The sequence below is a fragment of the Vulpes lagopus genome, chromosome 18, assembly GCF_018345385.1.
Source record: "Vulpes lagopus strain Blue_001 chromosome 18, ASM1834538v1, whole genome shotgun sequence".
In the NCBI taxonomy this organism is placed as follows: domain Eukaryota; kingdom Metazoa; phylum Chordata; class Mammalia; order Carnivora; family Canidae; genus Vulpes; species Vulpes lagopus.
The window spans coordinates 18583927-18599556 of record NC_054841.1 but is presented as its reverse complement, the minus strand read 5'-3'; the positions used below and the strand labels follow the sequence as shown (position 1 = coordinate 18599556).

The 15630-nt window shown below is 57.5% G+C and overlaps 1 protein-coding gene across 2 annotated transcripts in view; it reads left to right on the top strand.

Moving 5' to 3' along the window:
• PLCG1 (phospholipase C gamma 1) overlaps positions 1–13147 on the top strand; it is a 36239-nt gene extending 23092 nt beyond the window's left edge. Inside the window, exons 5-32 of one of the 2 annotated variants that reach the window (XM_041732412.1) lie at positions 515–599; positions 690–773; positions 1006–1040; positions 1265–1337; positions 1436–1537; positions 1770–1888; positions 1974–2059; positions 2137–2257; positions 2671–2839; positions 2975–3097; positions 3180–3281; positions 3361–3548; positions 3768–3968; positions 4042–4161; positions 4251–4431; positions 5383–5460; positions 6254–6357; positions 6578–6674; positions 6922–6991; positions 7505–7662; positions 8984–9080; positions 9229–9453; positions 9533–9681; positions 10418–10532; positions 10637–10798; positions 10913–11001; positions 11082–11263; positions 11434–13147. In XM_041732412.1, coding sequence (XP_041588346.1) covers positions 515–599; positions 690–773; positions 1006–1040; positions 1265–1337; positions 1436–1537; positions 1770–1888; positions 1974–2059; positions 2137–2257; positions 2671–2839; positions 2975–3097; positions 3180–3281; positions 3361–3548; positions 3768–3968; positions 4042–4161; positions 4251–4431; positions 5383–5460; positions 6254–6357; positions 6578–6674; positions 6922–6991; positions 7505–7662; positions 8984–9080; positions 9229–9453; positions 9533–9681; positions 10418–10532; positions 10637–10798; positions 10913–11001; positions 11082–11263; positions 11434–11476 — 3358 coding nt within the window. In that variant the 3' untranslated portion in view covers positions 11477–13147. Of the gene's footprint in view, positions 1–514; positions 600–689; positions 774–1005; positions 1041–1264; positions 1338–1435; positions 1538–1769; positions 1889–1973; positions 2060–2136; positions 2258–2670; positions 2840–2974; positions 3098–3179; positions 3282–3360; positions 3549–3767; positions 3969–4041; positions 4162–4250; positions 4432–5382; positions 5461–6253; positions 6358–6577; positions 6675–6921; positions 6992–7504; positions 7663–8983; positions 9081–9228; positions 9454–9532; positions 9682–10417; positions 10533–10636; positions 10799–10912; positions 11002–11078; positions 11264–11433 lie in introns of both variants that reach the window. The other variant, XM_041732411.1, reaches the window with a different exon arrangement.
• Positions 13148–15630: the final 2483 nt, after the last annotated feature.

Sequence of the window (15630 nt, the reverse complement as noted above, 5' to 3'; positions counted from 1 at the left end):
GACCCCAGGAGAGTGTCTAGTCACCGGCAGGAAATACCCCTCTGCTACCCCCATGCCTCCAATGCCAGGTGCTGAGGCACAAATTCCCAGCATTTTCAGGGTCGCTAGTCAGGAATGTGTGAGTGAGCTGTGCGGGGCCTGGAGGCTCAGCAGGGGAGGCTGTCTCCTGTGTCCTGGGTGAGCCATCAGCCCCTAGGATTGTTGCAGGGGCTAGAGGGTACAGGCTTGAGTGATGAGACCTAAAGATTGGCTCCCCTGACCCACCCCACTGAGCCTGTTCACTCCTTTCTTGCCAGAATCATGACCTTTTTCTTTGCTCAGATGAGGAGACTGAGCCCCAGAGAAAGGAGGGGGGACTTCCCTTGATCGCCCAAAGGGTTCTGGTTTAGCCTCAGCCTCAGGACTCCAGGTGCCAGGGGAGTATTTACCTGTCCAGCCCCAGGTGGGCTCAGCCCACAAGTCAGAGGTCCTGAGATGTTGGGCCAGGCCCCTGGGGATGTCCCTGTTTCCTCAGTATATCAGCCAAGGACTTGAAGAACATGCTGTCCCAGGTCAACTACCGGGTTCCCAACATGCGCTTCCTCCGAGAGCGTCTGACGGTGAGGACCCCTGTGCTATCTGCAGGCAGTGGGGGCGGCCTGGGAGCTCCTGGCTGTGGGCCTGACCGGAGTCCTGCCCTATCCATGTAGGACCTGGAGCAGCGCAGCAGTGACATCACCTACGGGCAGTTTGCTCAACTGTACCGCAGCCTCATGTACAGCGCCCAGAAGACGGTGCATGAGCCACCTGCCCTCCCTTGGCCCTTGCCCCCAACCTCCTGCCCCAGCCCCTGCCCCACCCACATCAGCCCCGCTGCCCTGCTTGAGGGCGTTTGGGTGCTATCTCTCCAGCTGTTCTCCTCTGGAGGCCTCCCCCTGTCTGTTGCCCTGGCCTTTCTTCTTGAAAGCCCTTTCCCCATGTGGCCTCCCAGGGGCTCTGGCTCTGACCAGCTTCTGTCTCCTGCAGATGGACCTCCCCTTCTTGGAAGCCAGTGCCCTGAGGTTTGCTTTGAAGCGGGGCGGCAGGGTTCTCCCCTGGGCCTCCTCCATCTCTCCCTTGGTGATGCTTGGTCCAGGTGGGAGGCATTGGGAGGGGATGAGTCATGCTGGACCCTTTGGGACAACTCTGCTGGGTGGGAGCTGGACTCGGCCTTCCATGGGGCCCTTCGTCATCTGTGGGCTATGCTAGCCACCTGGCTGCCAGGTACTTCCCTTCTTTTCCACAGGGCAGGGGAGCGCCCGGAGCTCTGTCGTGTGTCCCTTCCTGAGTTCCAGCAGTTCCTCCTCGAGTACCAGGGGGTATGGTTGGTCAGACAGGGCCATGGTACCTGGATAAGGGGGGCTGGGCTCATCACTGACAGCCTTTCACGTACCCCTCCCCAACCCATCCCCACCAGGAGCTGTGGGCTGTTGACCGGCTTCAGGTGCAGGAGTTCATGCTCAGCTTCCTTCGAGATCCTTTGCGAGAAATTGAAGAGCCTTACTTCTTCCTGGACGAGGTGAACCCTACTTTCACCTTTCCCTCAGAGTAGGAGGGCACTCACCAGAACCCCACCTGGGTCTCAGGAACCAGATTCTCCTTAGGGCTTCCACCTTGTTCCTCCCTACTGTCCACTTTGCCCACCATGATAGACACTGATGAGCATTGTCTCCTTCCCACCATGGCCATGCCAGTGGGCTGGTAAGGGGCTTGTTCACTCTGTCTTTCCTTTCTTTCCTCTTCCTGGACAGTTTGTCACCTTCTTGTTCTCCAAAGAGAACAGCGTGTGGAATTCACAGCTGGATGCAGTGTGCCCAGACACCATGAACAACCCTCTGTCCCACTACTGGATCTCCTCCTCCCACAACACGTGAGTGGCTCACTCGGCCTCACCCGGCCCACCCCTGGGAGGGAGGCACTCACCCAACCACCCTTACCTCTCCTTCCCTGTCCAGGTACCTGACTGGGGACCAGTTCTCCAGTGAGTCCTCCCTGGAAGCCTATGCTCGCTGCCTGCGGATGGGCTGTCGCTGCATTGAGTGTGCGTGGTGGCCGGGGCTGGGGGAGTAGGTAGGTTGGGAGGCCTGCCCTCTTGACTGTGGTCATGTTCCTCCCCAGTGGACTGCTGGGATGGCCCAGATGGGATGCCAGTCATTTACCATGGGCACACCCTTACCACCAAGATCAAGTTCTCAGATGTTCTACATACCATCAAGGAGCATGCCTTCGTGGCTTCAGAGTGAGTTGAGGGGAGGGGCAGGGGGCAGTTTGGCTCTAGGTCTCTCCTGGGAGAGAGGGTCCCCTCCAATGCCCTGTCCCTACTCCCTTTTTATCTTTGTCCTTCTTGGCCTCCCTTCCTTTCTTGCTGCTTTCTGGAGCCCTTCTTCCTAAGCCCCACCCTGTTTCCTACATCCTCAGCCTGCCCCCTTTATGGGTTCTTCTCTAGTCTGTGGAGCAAACTGAAGTCCTACCCTCCTCAGAAAATACTTCCATCCAGCGGCCAGGGCCAGCATCCTCTCTGGGCAGCTTCCCTAGAGACAGGGCCTCCAGGATCTTGATTCCTAACACCTTTCCTGAGGGGCCATTTGGACTGAGCATTGACCCCTTAAAATTGTAAGGTGTTTGTCACTGCACTGGTCCACTGCCCTGCAGGTATCCGGTCATCCTGTCCATCGAGGACCACTGCAGCATCGCCCAGCAGAGAAACATGGCACAGTACTTCAAGAAGGTGCTTGGGGACACACTCCTCACCAAGCCTGTGGACATCGCTGCTGACGGGCTCCCCTCACCCAACCAGCTCAAGAGGAAGATCCTCATCAAGGTAACAGTGGGAGGCCCAGCACTTGCCAGCACCTCGCCCAGGCCATGGCTCTAACTGGCAGGCTCAGCCTTGGTGAGGAGGTGGGGAGACTCTGGGACTGGGCTGGCACTGTCATGTCCTGGCCTGCCTCCATAGCACAAGAAGCTGGCAGAGGGCAGTGCCTACGAAGAGGTGCCTACGTCAGTGATGTACTCTGAGAACGATATCAGCAACTCCATCAAGAATGGCATCCTCTACCTGGAGGACCCGGTGAACCATGTGAGGGCCAGGCCTGGCTGAGGCTGGAGGGGCACGGTGGGAGGAGGCCTCCATTCACGGGCCCCACTTCGGTCTCTCCCAGGAGTGGTACCCCCACTACTTCGTTCTGACCAGCAGCAAGATCTACTACTCTGAGGAGACCAGCAGTGACCAGGGCAATGAGGATGAGGAGGAACCCAAGGAGGTGAGGGGCCAGCCCAGGGCTGGGGGCTGGGCTGGGGTCAGAGTCACTGAGTGTCTTTGCTGTTGCCCTCCCCTCACAGGCCAGTGGCAGCACAGAGCTGCACTCCAGTGAGAAGTGGTTCCACGGGAAGCTTGGGGCAGGACGGGATGGACGGCACATCGCCGAGCGCCTGCTCACCGAGTATTGCATTGAGACCGGGGCCCCTGATGGCTCCTTCCTCGTGCGGGAGAGCGAGACCTTCGTGGGCGACTATACCCTCTCTTTCTGGTAACCCACTTACCACAGTCTGTAGTTGGTTCCTGTTGCAGGCTTTCACATGGAACATGATCTACTCACAGGCATGCACACGCACATACAGTTTTCTGGGTGATCTGAAGCCCTCCCGCAGGGCTGCCTGGCACCCAAACCCCTTGGGCATCTCCCTGGGGCTGGAGCGCCATGTTCCAGGCCAAGCTTGCTTCTCACTGCCTCCCCATCTTCCCACAGGAGGAACGGGAAAGTCCAGCACTGTCGGATCCATTCCCGGCAGGATGCTGGGGCCCCCAAGTTCTTCTTGACAGACAACCTGGTCTTTGATTCGCTCTATGACCTCATCACGCACTACCAGCAAGTGCCCCTGCGCTGCAACGAATTTGAGATGCGCCTTTCAGAGCCGGTCCCGCAGACCAATGCCCACGAGAGCAAAGAGTGAGGGAGGGTCTGGGGGCTGGGTGGGGACCTGAGCAGTGATGGCCAGGGCTTGACTTGGGCCTGTCCTCAGGTGGTACCACGCCAGCCTGACCAGAGCTCAGGCCGAGCACATGCTGATGCGTGTTCCCCGGGATGGGGCCTTCCTGGTGAGGAAACGGAATGAGCCCAACTCCTATGCCATCTCTTTCCGGTGAGGGGTGTGGCCTTGGGGTGCTCTGGGTGGTGTGGGGCTACGCCTTGGTCTGGGATGCCCTGACCCTGTGTGACTGTTCTGTTAAGGGCCGAGGGCAAGATCAAACATTGCCGCGTCCAGCAGGAGGGCCAGACTGTGATGCTGGGCAACTCTGAGTTTGACAGCCTCGTGGACCTCATCAGCTACTATGAGAAGCACCCGCTATACCGCAAAATGAAGCTGCGCTATCCCATCAATGAGGAAGCGCTGGAGAAGATAGGCACAGCTGTGAGAGCCCAGTGGTTGAGGGGGCATGGCAGGCAGTGCAGCCCTGGGGCTAGTTGCTGGGGGTAGTCATGGGACAGTCTGGCTGTGTGGGACACAGAAGCCAGGGAGTTGGAGGAGCTCCAGGGTGGGTTACTCTGCCGGGCTGGGGAACATGGTGTAGGTGCCAGGACAGTGTCCTAGAGGGAATGTCATCTAAGAGGACATGTCTCTAAGAATGGGAATGCATTAGGTGAAGAGGTTAGAGGTGGGCATCTAAGCCCCCGCAAGCTGGGTGTGTGGTGAGGAAGTCCTGGAGCTCACACAGGGAACGGTAGTCCCAAGGCCAGAGGCTTACCCAGCTGGATGTAAACTCGACTGTCACTAGTACAGGGGAGAGCTGGCTACAAGAAGTGTGGCTGTAGAGGAGAGAGGCACCAGGTTAAGACAAGTGAGACGGAAGGCTGCACAGATGATCTTGGGGGCGGGGAGGGCTCAGAGCTGGAACCAAAGGACAGAAGGAAGGCGTCTAGGAGGGGAGGTCCACTTGAGACTTGCCATTGGCGGGCATGGGTGTCCAGGGATAGAACTACACATACTGGGGCCCGGTTGGTGGATTGGTGTGTGGGGCTGGGGTGCACAGGGAGGAGTAGATGAGCCACTGAGCTAGAACACTGAGTGTGGGGAGTGCAAGACTCCACTGCAAACAGCTCAGCAGCAGTTTGGGCCTTCAGGAACAGAGAGGTTTCAGAATCACAAGGTGGGTTTCAAGGGTAAGAATGTGGAGGGGGAGAGGGCCAGGCCGTGCCCACTGAGGTCCAAGATGCTGGTGGACCTGACCCCAGAGAAGGGGGCAGACCTGGCCTAGTGAGGTGGGACACATGGTGATTGTTATGCTGATTGAAGGGGCACAGGCAAGGCGGCAGCCATTGTCCTCCTTCGGTGTGAACATCTCACATTTGGTCTTGTTTTCAGGAGCCTGACTATGGAGCCCTGTATGAGGGACGCAACCCTGGCTTCTATGTGGAGGCAAATCCTATGCCAACTTTTAAGGTACAGCCTCAGGCCTTTGGACCCAGGAAGCTGGGGAGGGTCCCCAGCTGCTTAGGGTTTGCATTTCTCTGTTCAGAGGCCCATCTGTGGTCGTTGTGGAGAAGTGGTGCTTGTGGTTTTCCGAGGCCTTAGAGGTTGTGAGAGAGATGTGGTTTGTGTACGACCACAGCTCTCCTGGGGCTGACCCCCTCCCTGAACTTGTCCCTGGGGGGTCCGCAGTGACCCTTCCAGGTTGTTCCCCAGGGTAACTCCTGCTTCCTCCGTGGGTGGCAACAGGGCAGCAGGGCAGGGGCAGGCCACACTGGCCAGAAAACTTTGTTCTTTGCTTCTCAGTCCCTCACCTCGTGAAGGTCTGACAGAGAGGATCTTCCTCTTTTTGCTTTTTTCTCTAAGGGGTAAAGAAGCTGTGCCCTATTCCTCATTCCCTTCCCTCAGTGGCCAGGGAACCTGGGAAGAAAGTTATTTTCTCCCACTTTCCAGATGAGGAATGATAGGGTCCCATCCATGCCCATAGGCTTTCAGGTCCCAGGAGAGGCGCTAAGGGTACCTCCAGCCCTGACTCCTGGGGGCAGATTCAAAGTTCTCCCCAGGGCCCAGGCTGGGGGGCTTGCAGGGTTTCATCTGGACCCCATGGAGTCTCCGTGATAGAAGCCCTGGGCCTGTTCTCAGTCACATCTGACCTGGAGCTGCCTGTAGGGCCATTATTAAGGATCATAGCAAGGTGGGCCGCCCCAGGTCAGGAGAGTGGCAAGGAGGGACCGCCTGCCCTGACCAATGCTTCCCTCCCCTGCAGTGTGCCGTCAAAGCCCTCTTTGACTACAAGGCTCAGAGGGATGACGAGCTGACATTCACGAAGAGTGCCATCATTCAGAATGTGGAGAAGCAAGAAGGCGGCTGGTAAGCCGGGTCCTTGGAGCCAGGGCCTGCGGTGTGTGGGGCAGGCTGGGAGGTGGGGGGCCCTCTGTGCACCTCTGCCACCGTATGGTTGTAGTCCACCCTGCATGTGCGTCAGCACTGCTGGCTGCAGCCTGGTGTAGGTGTGGGGCCTTGACGATGGGTTTCCCACCCCTTGGGAATCTGGGTGGCTGTTGGGGTCAGCACCATGTGGCTTCCACAGGTGGCGGGGGGACTACGGGGGGAAAAAGCAGCTCTGGTTCCCGTCAAACTACGTAGAAGAGATGGTCAGCCCTGCAGCCCTGGAGCCTGAGAGGGAGGTGAGAACAGAGCCATGTTGCTGGAACAGGGTCCCCGTCCCCAGACTCTTCTCGTGCACACACCAGTCACATGGTGTGCATACACAGCCACCAGTCACCCACAGTCCAGTCACACCCCGCTATGGGGTCCGTGCATTCATGTCGTGTGTCTGCTTGTAAGACGTGTGTGTTGCCTGCACACAGCCCTCCCTCACACGCACATACACAGCAGACATGCTGATGGCCCCATGGGCTTTGTTCTCCACAGCACTTGGATGAGAACAGCCCCCTGGGGGACTTGCTCCGTGGGGTCTTGGATGTGCCAGCCTGTCAGATTGGTGAGCCCCCATCTGATTTTCCAGCCCACTGTTCCTCATGGTCAGGCTCTCCTTGGTGGCTCTCTAGGTGTTCTGAGGGAAGAAGCCAATGCCTGCCCATCATAGAGGCTGCTCTCGCAGTCTGGATTCCCTGTGCCTGGATTCCTGCTTGACACCCTAGACTCCTCTCTTCACCTCTGGCTTTGAGCCCTACACACTCACCCTGTGCTGGGCACTGGGGGCGTAATGCAGAGGGCTAGCTAACCTCTGCAGTCTTCAGAGCTGGGGTCATAGGGTGTGCTGGGCATGGAGATGGGGTGGGGCAGGGCACGTGACCCAGGCAAGACAGCCCTGGCCCGCCTTTTCTGGCAGCGACTTCTCTTTGAGCTGTGGCGTCCTCAGCTGGAAAATGGGCCTAGCCCAGCAGCCTTGTTTCCCTCAGGATGGGTGGTGAGGGGACTCTGAGCCAGCACCTGGGCTGTGGTGTGCGGAACACAGAAACACCTTCCCAGCTCTCTTCTCTCGCTCTCCCAGCCATCCGTCCTGAGGGCAAGAACAACCGGCTCTTCGTCTTCTCCATCAGCATGGCTTCAGTGGCACACTGGTCCTTGGATGTCGCTGCTGATTCACAGGAAGAGCTGCAGGACTGGGTGAAGAAGATCCGAGAAGTGGCCCAGACGGCAGACGCCAGGGTGAGAGGCGTCTGTGGGGGCGCAGGGGCTCATGCTGGCAGCATGTGAGCTTGTTGAGGGTGAGGCCTACAGCACCAGACCCACTTCTAGGCTGGGATCTGCAGAAAACACACATTGCCAGTCCTGTGGCTCCTTCAGGGCTGGGTTTGAGATAGCCATAGGACACCCCTATGGGTCTAACACACACCAGGATAAACGCAGGGCCAGAGAAGTCCTGGGCTGGAGGCAGGAACCAGGTACCTGGAGGCTCAGGAGGGATGAGTGGAGTGGAGTGGGAAGAGGGCTTTAATGTTGAGGTGTGGATAGCAGGAGGAGGAGGAGCCAGGAAGGTGGGCCAGAGAAGCTAGAAGTGGCTGAGGGGGGTGGATGGGGTCTGATGTGTCGGGCAGTGGAGGTACTGACAGGCACAGTAAGAACATGAAAGTGCCCATTGGTTTTGGCAGCAGTTAAGAGTCCTGGTGCCACTACCAGGAACCATGGCAGTGTGGTGGCCAGGGTTGCATGGCTGCGGGTGTCGGGGAGTGTGGAATGGCACGGACAGTGCGCCTCCTCCAGGGCCGGGGGAGCCAGCCGGGAGGAGGGTAGAGGGAGGACTCTTCCACTGAACCTGGGGAATGGAGAGAGGAAAGCACTATAAGAGGTGAGGGAATTCTATGTGATGGCCGTTTCCTCTGGCTGTCGGGGTAGAGGGCTACAGGTCTGTAGCTCTTCTGGAGAACAGGCACCCAGGAGCCATACAAAATGGAAGGTGCTGAGGATTATACTGGCAGACCTGCTGGTTTAGGAGATGGACTCTGGGGACTGGGCTGAAAGAGGAGGGAGTAAGAGTGTGGGTGTAGGAGACCCTGATGGAAGAGAGATGGCCTCTGGGGGCATGAGGACAGGATGGGGCGAGCTTTTGAGTGGCTGTGGTGGGTAGGTGGCTGCACTGGGGTTGGGGGAGGGGAGGTGGTAAGGTTCTTAGACCTGGGAGGTGGGCGGAGCACACCAAAGACTGAGCCAGAGGCCTGCGTCCCCACCAAGGTCACAGGAGGGAGGCTGGGTACCCAGTGATCACAAAGCATCACTGGAGAGCGTAGCCAAGCCCAGGGCCCTGAGCTGTGGCTAAGGCATGGGTGGTGGTGAGGATCCCACCCTCTAAGAGTCTTAGAGGCAAGTGTGGCCTTCAGGACAGGGAAGAGGAAGGATGATTCTGGGGTGGGACTTGAGGACAGAGGCCAGTGGGGTCTGGGAGATGTAGGGGACAGGGAAGGGCCTGGAGAGCACCTGCAGTGTGGGTGGGGCTCCAGCCTGGGGCTACAGGCTCTGTGTGTGTCACCAGCTCACGGAGGGGAAGATGATGGAGCGCAGGAAGAAGATCGCCCTGGAGCTCTCCGAGCTGGTTGTCTACTGCAGGCCGGTTCCCTTCGATGAAGACAGTAAGGGCTGAGGCCTGGGCGGGGTGGGTTTGGGTGCCCGCCCCCTGCCTCCTGGCAGGTGGAAGAGAAGCATTTCGTCCCTTATGTTGAGGTTGGGGGAGCTGCCTGGGTGGGTGGGCTCTGTAAGCATTCTCCCTGTTTGGCCCAGAGATTGGCACAGAACGTGCGTGCTACCGGGACATGTCATCCTTTCCGGAAACCAAGGCTGAGAAATATGTGAACAAGGCCAAAGGCAAGAAGTTCCTCCAGTACAACCGGCTGCAGCTCTCGCGCATCTACCCCAAGGGCCAGCGGCTGGACTCCTCCAATTATGACCCCCTGCCCATGTGGATCTGTGGCAGTCAGCTCGTAGCCCTCAACTTCCAGACCCCAGGTGAGGAACTGCCCACTGGGGCGGGGAGGGGCTCCGCTGGACTGTGGGGCTGGAGTCCACTGTAACCCGGTTCTTCCAGACAAGCCCATGCAGATGAACCAGGCCCTCTTCATGGCTGGCGGCCACTGCGGCTACGTGCTGCAGCCGAGCACCATGCGGGACGAGGCCTTTGATCCCTTTGACAAGAGCAGCCTCCGAGGCCTGGAACCATATGCCATCTGCATTGAGGTGGGTGGTGCTCACTGAACTGTGGGCTTCAGGGTGGGTTGGGGTTGCTCTGCTGGGGTTCGTTTCCTGAGTCAAGGATGGGGTGTCAGTGTGACTGGGGAGGGGGCAGTGGACTGTTTTCTGAGCTCAAGGAAGGAGTGACCATCCTCTGAGGCAGAAAGGCAGGTGCCAGCCTCCTCTGTGGGGCTAGGCCCAGAGTGGCAAAGGCCCAAGGCAGGTGGGCCAAATGTGGCCAGTTCTTAGCACTAAAGAGTCAGGCTGTCCAATGAGGCCAAGCTACGGGTAGCCACTGCCTGGCTGAACAGGAAGCTAATGCTAGCGATCAGCCACCCGCTGTGGCTAGTGAGGACTGGGCTTGAGTGACAATGACGCCTGCCCCCAGTTCTGTTTTAGAACAGTCCCTGAGCACCAGCCGGGCAGCCTGTGCTGTGGACTTCAGGGTCTGGGGGCTGAGCAATCTGGAAGGAGGGCTGAGGATAGCACAGGGTGAGCATGTGCTCCTTCCCTGAGAAGACATTTCTGTTTTCTTTCCCTGTGGGGACATCGATTAAAAGATGTCCATGTTAAAACAGACATGAATTTAATGAGGTAGGTTTCCAAGGCCACTGCTCTCAGTGAGCCACGTATTAGGCCGCCTCTGTGGGGCCCAGCAGAGGGCGCACTGCCTCCACTGCATGGTGAGGACCCGGAGGGAGCGGGAAGGGGAGTCCCAGGCCCATCTTGGCCTGCCTTCCAGGTGCTGGGGGCTCGGCACCTGCCAAAGAACGGCCGAGGCATCGTGTGCCCTTTCGTGGAGATTGAAGTGGCCGGAGCAGAGTACGACAGCATCAAGCAGAAGACAGAGTTCGTGGGTAGGTCTGCCTTCCCCACTCACCCTACCCTGAAGGCCCCTCCACGCCAGCAAGCCTGTCCTCTCACGGCGATGGCCTGAGGCCTTTTACCCTGACTTTCACAGTGGACAATGGACTGAACCCTGTGTGGCCTGCCAAGCCCTTCCACTTCCAGATCAGTAACCCGGAATTCGCCTTTTTGCGCTTTGTGGTGTATGAGGAAGACATGTTTAGTGACCAGAACTTCCTGGCTCAGGCTACATTCCCGGTGAAAGGCCTGAAGACAGGTGAGGCCTTTCCTAGGGACAGGGCCTGGGCTCTAGCCCGAGGGCTGGGGCAGGTGGGGGCCTCCCCCTGCCCAGCTACCTCCTGGGCTGAGGGCCAGGCCTTCCTCCTTCCAGGATACAGAGCTGTGCCTTTGAAGAACAACTACAGTGAGGACCTAGAGCTGGCCTCCCTGCTCGTCAAGATCGATGTGTTCCCTGCCAAGGTAAGGGGGTGGGGGTGGCGGGGAGCCTCTCCAGGCCCCGGGAGGTGCTGACCCCTCGTGCACTGCTGTTGTTGAAGCAGGAGAATGGGGACCTCAGTCCCTTCGGGATGTCTCTTCGGGAGCGGGGCTCTGATGCCTCAGGCCAGCTGTTCCATGGCCGGGCCCGTGAAGGTTCCTTTGAGGCCCGCTACCAGCAGCCATTTGAGGACTTTCGTATCTCCCAGGAGCACCTGGCAGACCATTTTGACAGTCGGGAACGGAGGTGAGGGGATAGAGGATGGGGGGCATACTGGAATGATGGGAAGGAGCGCCTGCTGCCCCTTCTGGGTCCTTCTCTTGCTTCTGTGTAGAAGTTACCCTTGTCTGGCTTTGGGCTGTCCCAGTGGACTGGAGGCCCCACTGCCGATGAGGACACTCCCTCCTTCTGTCCAGGGCCCCACGGAGGACACGGGTCAACGGAGACAACCGCCTCTAGTTGTGCGCCAGCCTCGTTGAGAGCAGCAGGTGCCGCGTGCCTCCTGGAGTGCCGTGAGCTGGGTTCTTGGGAAGTGGCCTGTCGTGGCAGCCTTCCTGGCCCTGAGGCCTGGAACCTGGATTCCAGCAGTGACTGCTAGACAAAGCCAAGCCATGAATGAGATATATTACTGCTTGGGGCCTCCCTGCCGCAGCTCTGGGTGAAGGCAAAAACTGTACTGTGTCTCAAATTAATTAAGCACACATATCTGGTCCTGACTTCTGGAGATGGAGCCTTCCATCCGTGGGGCCGGGACCATGGCTGCAGCCCCTTGAAGAGAGAGGCTGCCTCAGCCCGCAGCTCGGGAGGCTCTGAGGAATGGCTGACCTTTCTAAGAGAGGAGCCACAGCCGCCTCACTGGGCCAGGGAAACAAACCCAAGTTTACATTGTCCTGTAGCTTTAAATCTCCAGCCGGGCAGGGGTGGGGGCACATTCCCCCCCGCAGTTTGGCCCCCGGAACTGGGGCAGAGGAGCACAGGACCTGCCTGCAGAGGGGCTCCGCCTGCTCGAGGAAGACGACACAGCACAAGGGCGCGCTGCCCGGGGCCGGGGACTGCCCAGCCTGCAAGATACAGGGGATCATGTTAGAAATAGCAGCAGTGGGCAGCCCAGGCTGCCACTCGGGCCACTGGGTGAGGGCCCTGAGGAGCCGAGCCCCAGGGAGCTGCCTGGAGGAGGGACAGCAGCACCTCAGGACTATGGGAGGAGGAGGAGCAGGACCTAGACGCCCCGTACTGCCATGGGCTATACCACCTGCCTGCTGCCCGAAGCCAGGGGCTGGCCCCAAGGTTGATGCTCTGGGTGCGAACCTGGAGTCCAGAACTGCTCACCAGGATGCCAGAGTTTGGGGATGTGCTGGCCCAGCTGCACGGCAAGTCCTGCCACACAGCAAGGGAGCCGCCCGAAGGCAGAAGGTCTAAGAGCGCCATCGACAGCCTGGAGGCCTTTGTCAGAGACGGTGCCGGTGGGGCCAGGATGGCCGGGATGGAGCAGGTCATGGGCCACAGCAGGGATGTTCCCCAGTGCATTCAGGAAGCACCTGCACACACAGACATGCCTCCTTCCAGGCGCCCTCCAGCAGGCCGGCTAGGGGACCCCCACCCCCACCCCCCATCCCAGTTCAGACTGAAGACCACTCTCCCTGTTGCAGCAGAAGACCTGGGATCAAAGTCTGCAGACAGCACTGCAGGAGGATGCGGAGATGATCCTGAGTGTTCGTTAAATCAGTTGAAAGTCCTGTTACTGGGCATCTGTGATGTTGGAGATGGAATTTTAAAGGTTATTTTTTGCACACCCCATTTCTCACTATCTTCATTATTTCATGTAGGTGTATGATTTTCTAGGTCTTCCACTTCTAACCGGAAAGCTGCTTGGTTGGGGTGGGGAGCAAAAATGAATGAACTTGTCTGTGCACTGTGGCAGAACTGTTATTTTTATGGATTTTACAGCTCAACTAACAGTGTTACTTTTCAAGATTTATATATTTATATACTCTTAAGAAAAACCACTGAGCCGTTAAAGCCTTGTTATTATTCGATCCTAATAGTGATTCCGTTTTCTATAGCTTACTTTTAGGGTAGAAGGTAAATTATTTAACGTTCTATTAAACTTTCCATATCATGGATTGTAAACCGAAGGAAATTATACAATTTCTGAGAAAATGTATTGGTTTATTTAAACCTAATTCCAAAGTTGTCTTTGCAAGTATGACCTCCCAGTCTTGTCCATAGCAAACACATATCTATATGGTTGCCAGTGTTTGGCTTATAATTTAAATATTAACAAAAATCTTAAACTTTATGGGAAAAGCTTTACTTCTGAAAAGGACTTTAAATGATGGCAGTACTATTTTCCTTCTCAGTAGTATCATACGTAACTAAGTTACTTCCTCCTGCTCTTCACCATGGGAGGGAAGTCTTGAGGCAGAGCCCAGGGGAGGGGAGGGTGGGAGAGGGGGAGGCTGTGACCTGTCCTGTGGACACACCTGTCCTGTGCTGTGGGGCCACTGGGACTGCGGATGGTAAGGCTGTCAGGGATGGGGTAGGGACGGGAGGAGAAGAAAGAGTAAAGCCTATTCTGACAGGTGGTTTTCTGTATGCTTTCCCTTAGGAATGAAAGGGGGTTAAGGAATTGCCTGCTTTGTGGGGAGGTGTGGGGACAGCTGCTGTGCAGCCAGCCGCTTCTGTCTAGCTGGGGGAAGGTGTGGGAAGGCAGCCCCACTGGAGGACAGGGGGGCCAGGCCCATGGGCACAATGGTGTCCCACAGCACGGCCAGTGCTCGGCCATTCATGCCAGCTTCTTAGGGTCTGACTGTCAAATAAGCCAGCTCCCCATCCCTTTGGGTGCCCTCATGGTGGGGAGGGCGGCTCGGGAGAGCAGGTTGTCTGGAGACTTGGTGACTCTGGACAAGTTGCCAGGTGGTTATTCTGCAGAGCAGGCAGGTTGAGAGTTTTTTGGCAACTTCCAGGTCAAGCAGATCCTCCCCTCTGGGCTCTGAGGTGCGGTGGGGCCACACTCTGCTCTGACTCTGACTCCTCTGCAGAGGGCCTATGGGGGTAGTGTAGCCACTGGCCTCCCTGCGTGCAAGCCCGAGTTTCTGTTGGCCTGTCCGTTCTGGAGGTGAACAAGAAGCAACCAGAGTCCCTTCCCAGTTCCATAGACGCCTCTCCTTCCAAAAAAACCTACAGCTTCCAGAAGTAGTTTGAAAATCCTCAAGAGCTTGCAACCAAATCTCTGTGCCCAGACCTGATTGAAAAGGCCCCGCCCTTACCGTCCCCTGGCTCTGTGCTGGTGTGGATCAGAAATGTGCACACACAGCTGGTGTGCACCCCGCCTGGTGGGTGGGTGGGGCAGGCAGAAGAAGCCAGCCCGGGGAGCCTGAAAAGATTGGTCACTGAAAAGATGCAGACACATGTAATCAGTTGGTTCTTAAAATAGTAATTACTACACCCCTGGTGTGATAATGCATATACCAAACGAAGCATGGAGAGACCAAGATTTTTTAAGTCCAGTCCAATGGTGATTAGGAGTTCTAGGTTCCAATCATCCCTTTCTTGTTTGATAAGTCAGACCACAAAGACCTAACACTTCCCAGGTTACAGATACAGACCGTAGGCCCCCCCTGAGCACCCCCACCCCAGAGAACTGGATCAGTTGGGAGCATTTCTGCTTGCCAGCATCGGAGCGCCTACTGCTCAGGCTCTTGCTGGCCCCTTGGCTTTCTTCCTTGAGCTCCTCTGACCTACTCAGAAGGATGGTCCTTCTCCCACAGACAAGGTAGGTGGGGGGAGTTAACCTGGACTTCCCTGGACCAAGTTTTCTCACTCCAGATTCTTGTGGCCAGGGGAGCGCTTTTCTGTGAAGGAAGCGGTTCTGTGCCAGCCCTTTAGTTAGGGGCCGCCTGTCATTACAGGACGTGCTTGGCTTACTGGTGTTGATCACTTTTATTTTAATCAGGACATATGCTCACTTACTGAACAGGTGTCTTTCTGGAGTATGACATTGGGAGGAAAGCTCTTGCTGCCCCTGTGGTGGCTTCAGACCTGAAGCATGCCTGTCTCCTGCCTGCCCCCCACCACCACCCCCAGCTCCCCTGGGACACTGCCCTTGCTTTTCTTCGATGCCAGTGCCCTGATCCTTCCTCCTAGCGGCAAACATGACAACCCCCAGTTATGCAGATATACTGATCACATTCACCCCACTTCCTCCAGCCAGCCCTGACCTCATCGATTGCTGCGTGAGGCCCCACAAGCAGGTGGGGAGGCAGCTTGAGGTGGCACTGCCTCCCACTCACTGGGTCAGGCATCACCTGGGAAGCTCCTGAAAAACACCAGTACCCAGAGCCCTGCAGGTATTTTTCAAAAGCTGCTCAGATGAACCGAATGAGACCCCGGTTTGGGCAGAGTCCCCTGTTGTCTCCGATAGGAACTACCCCCGGCTGGCTGGCAGACCAGGGACAAGCAGGCTGCGTTCCAAAGGGCAGGCCTGGACTTATCCAGTGGACACGTGCACACAGCACTACCTGCAAGATCGGGCTTTCTAGAGCTTCTGCAAAGAGCAGGCAGGCCAAGAATGCCTCTCAAAAGGCTGCCCTGTAACGAGCAGGCAGGAGTGG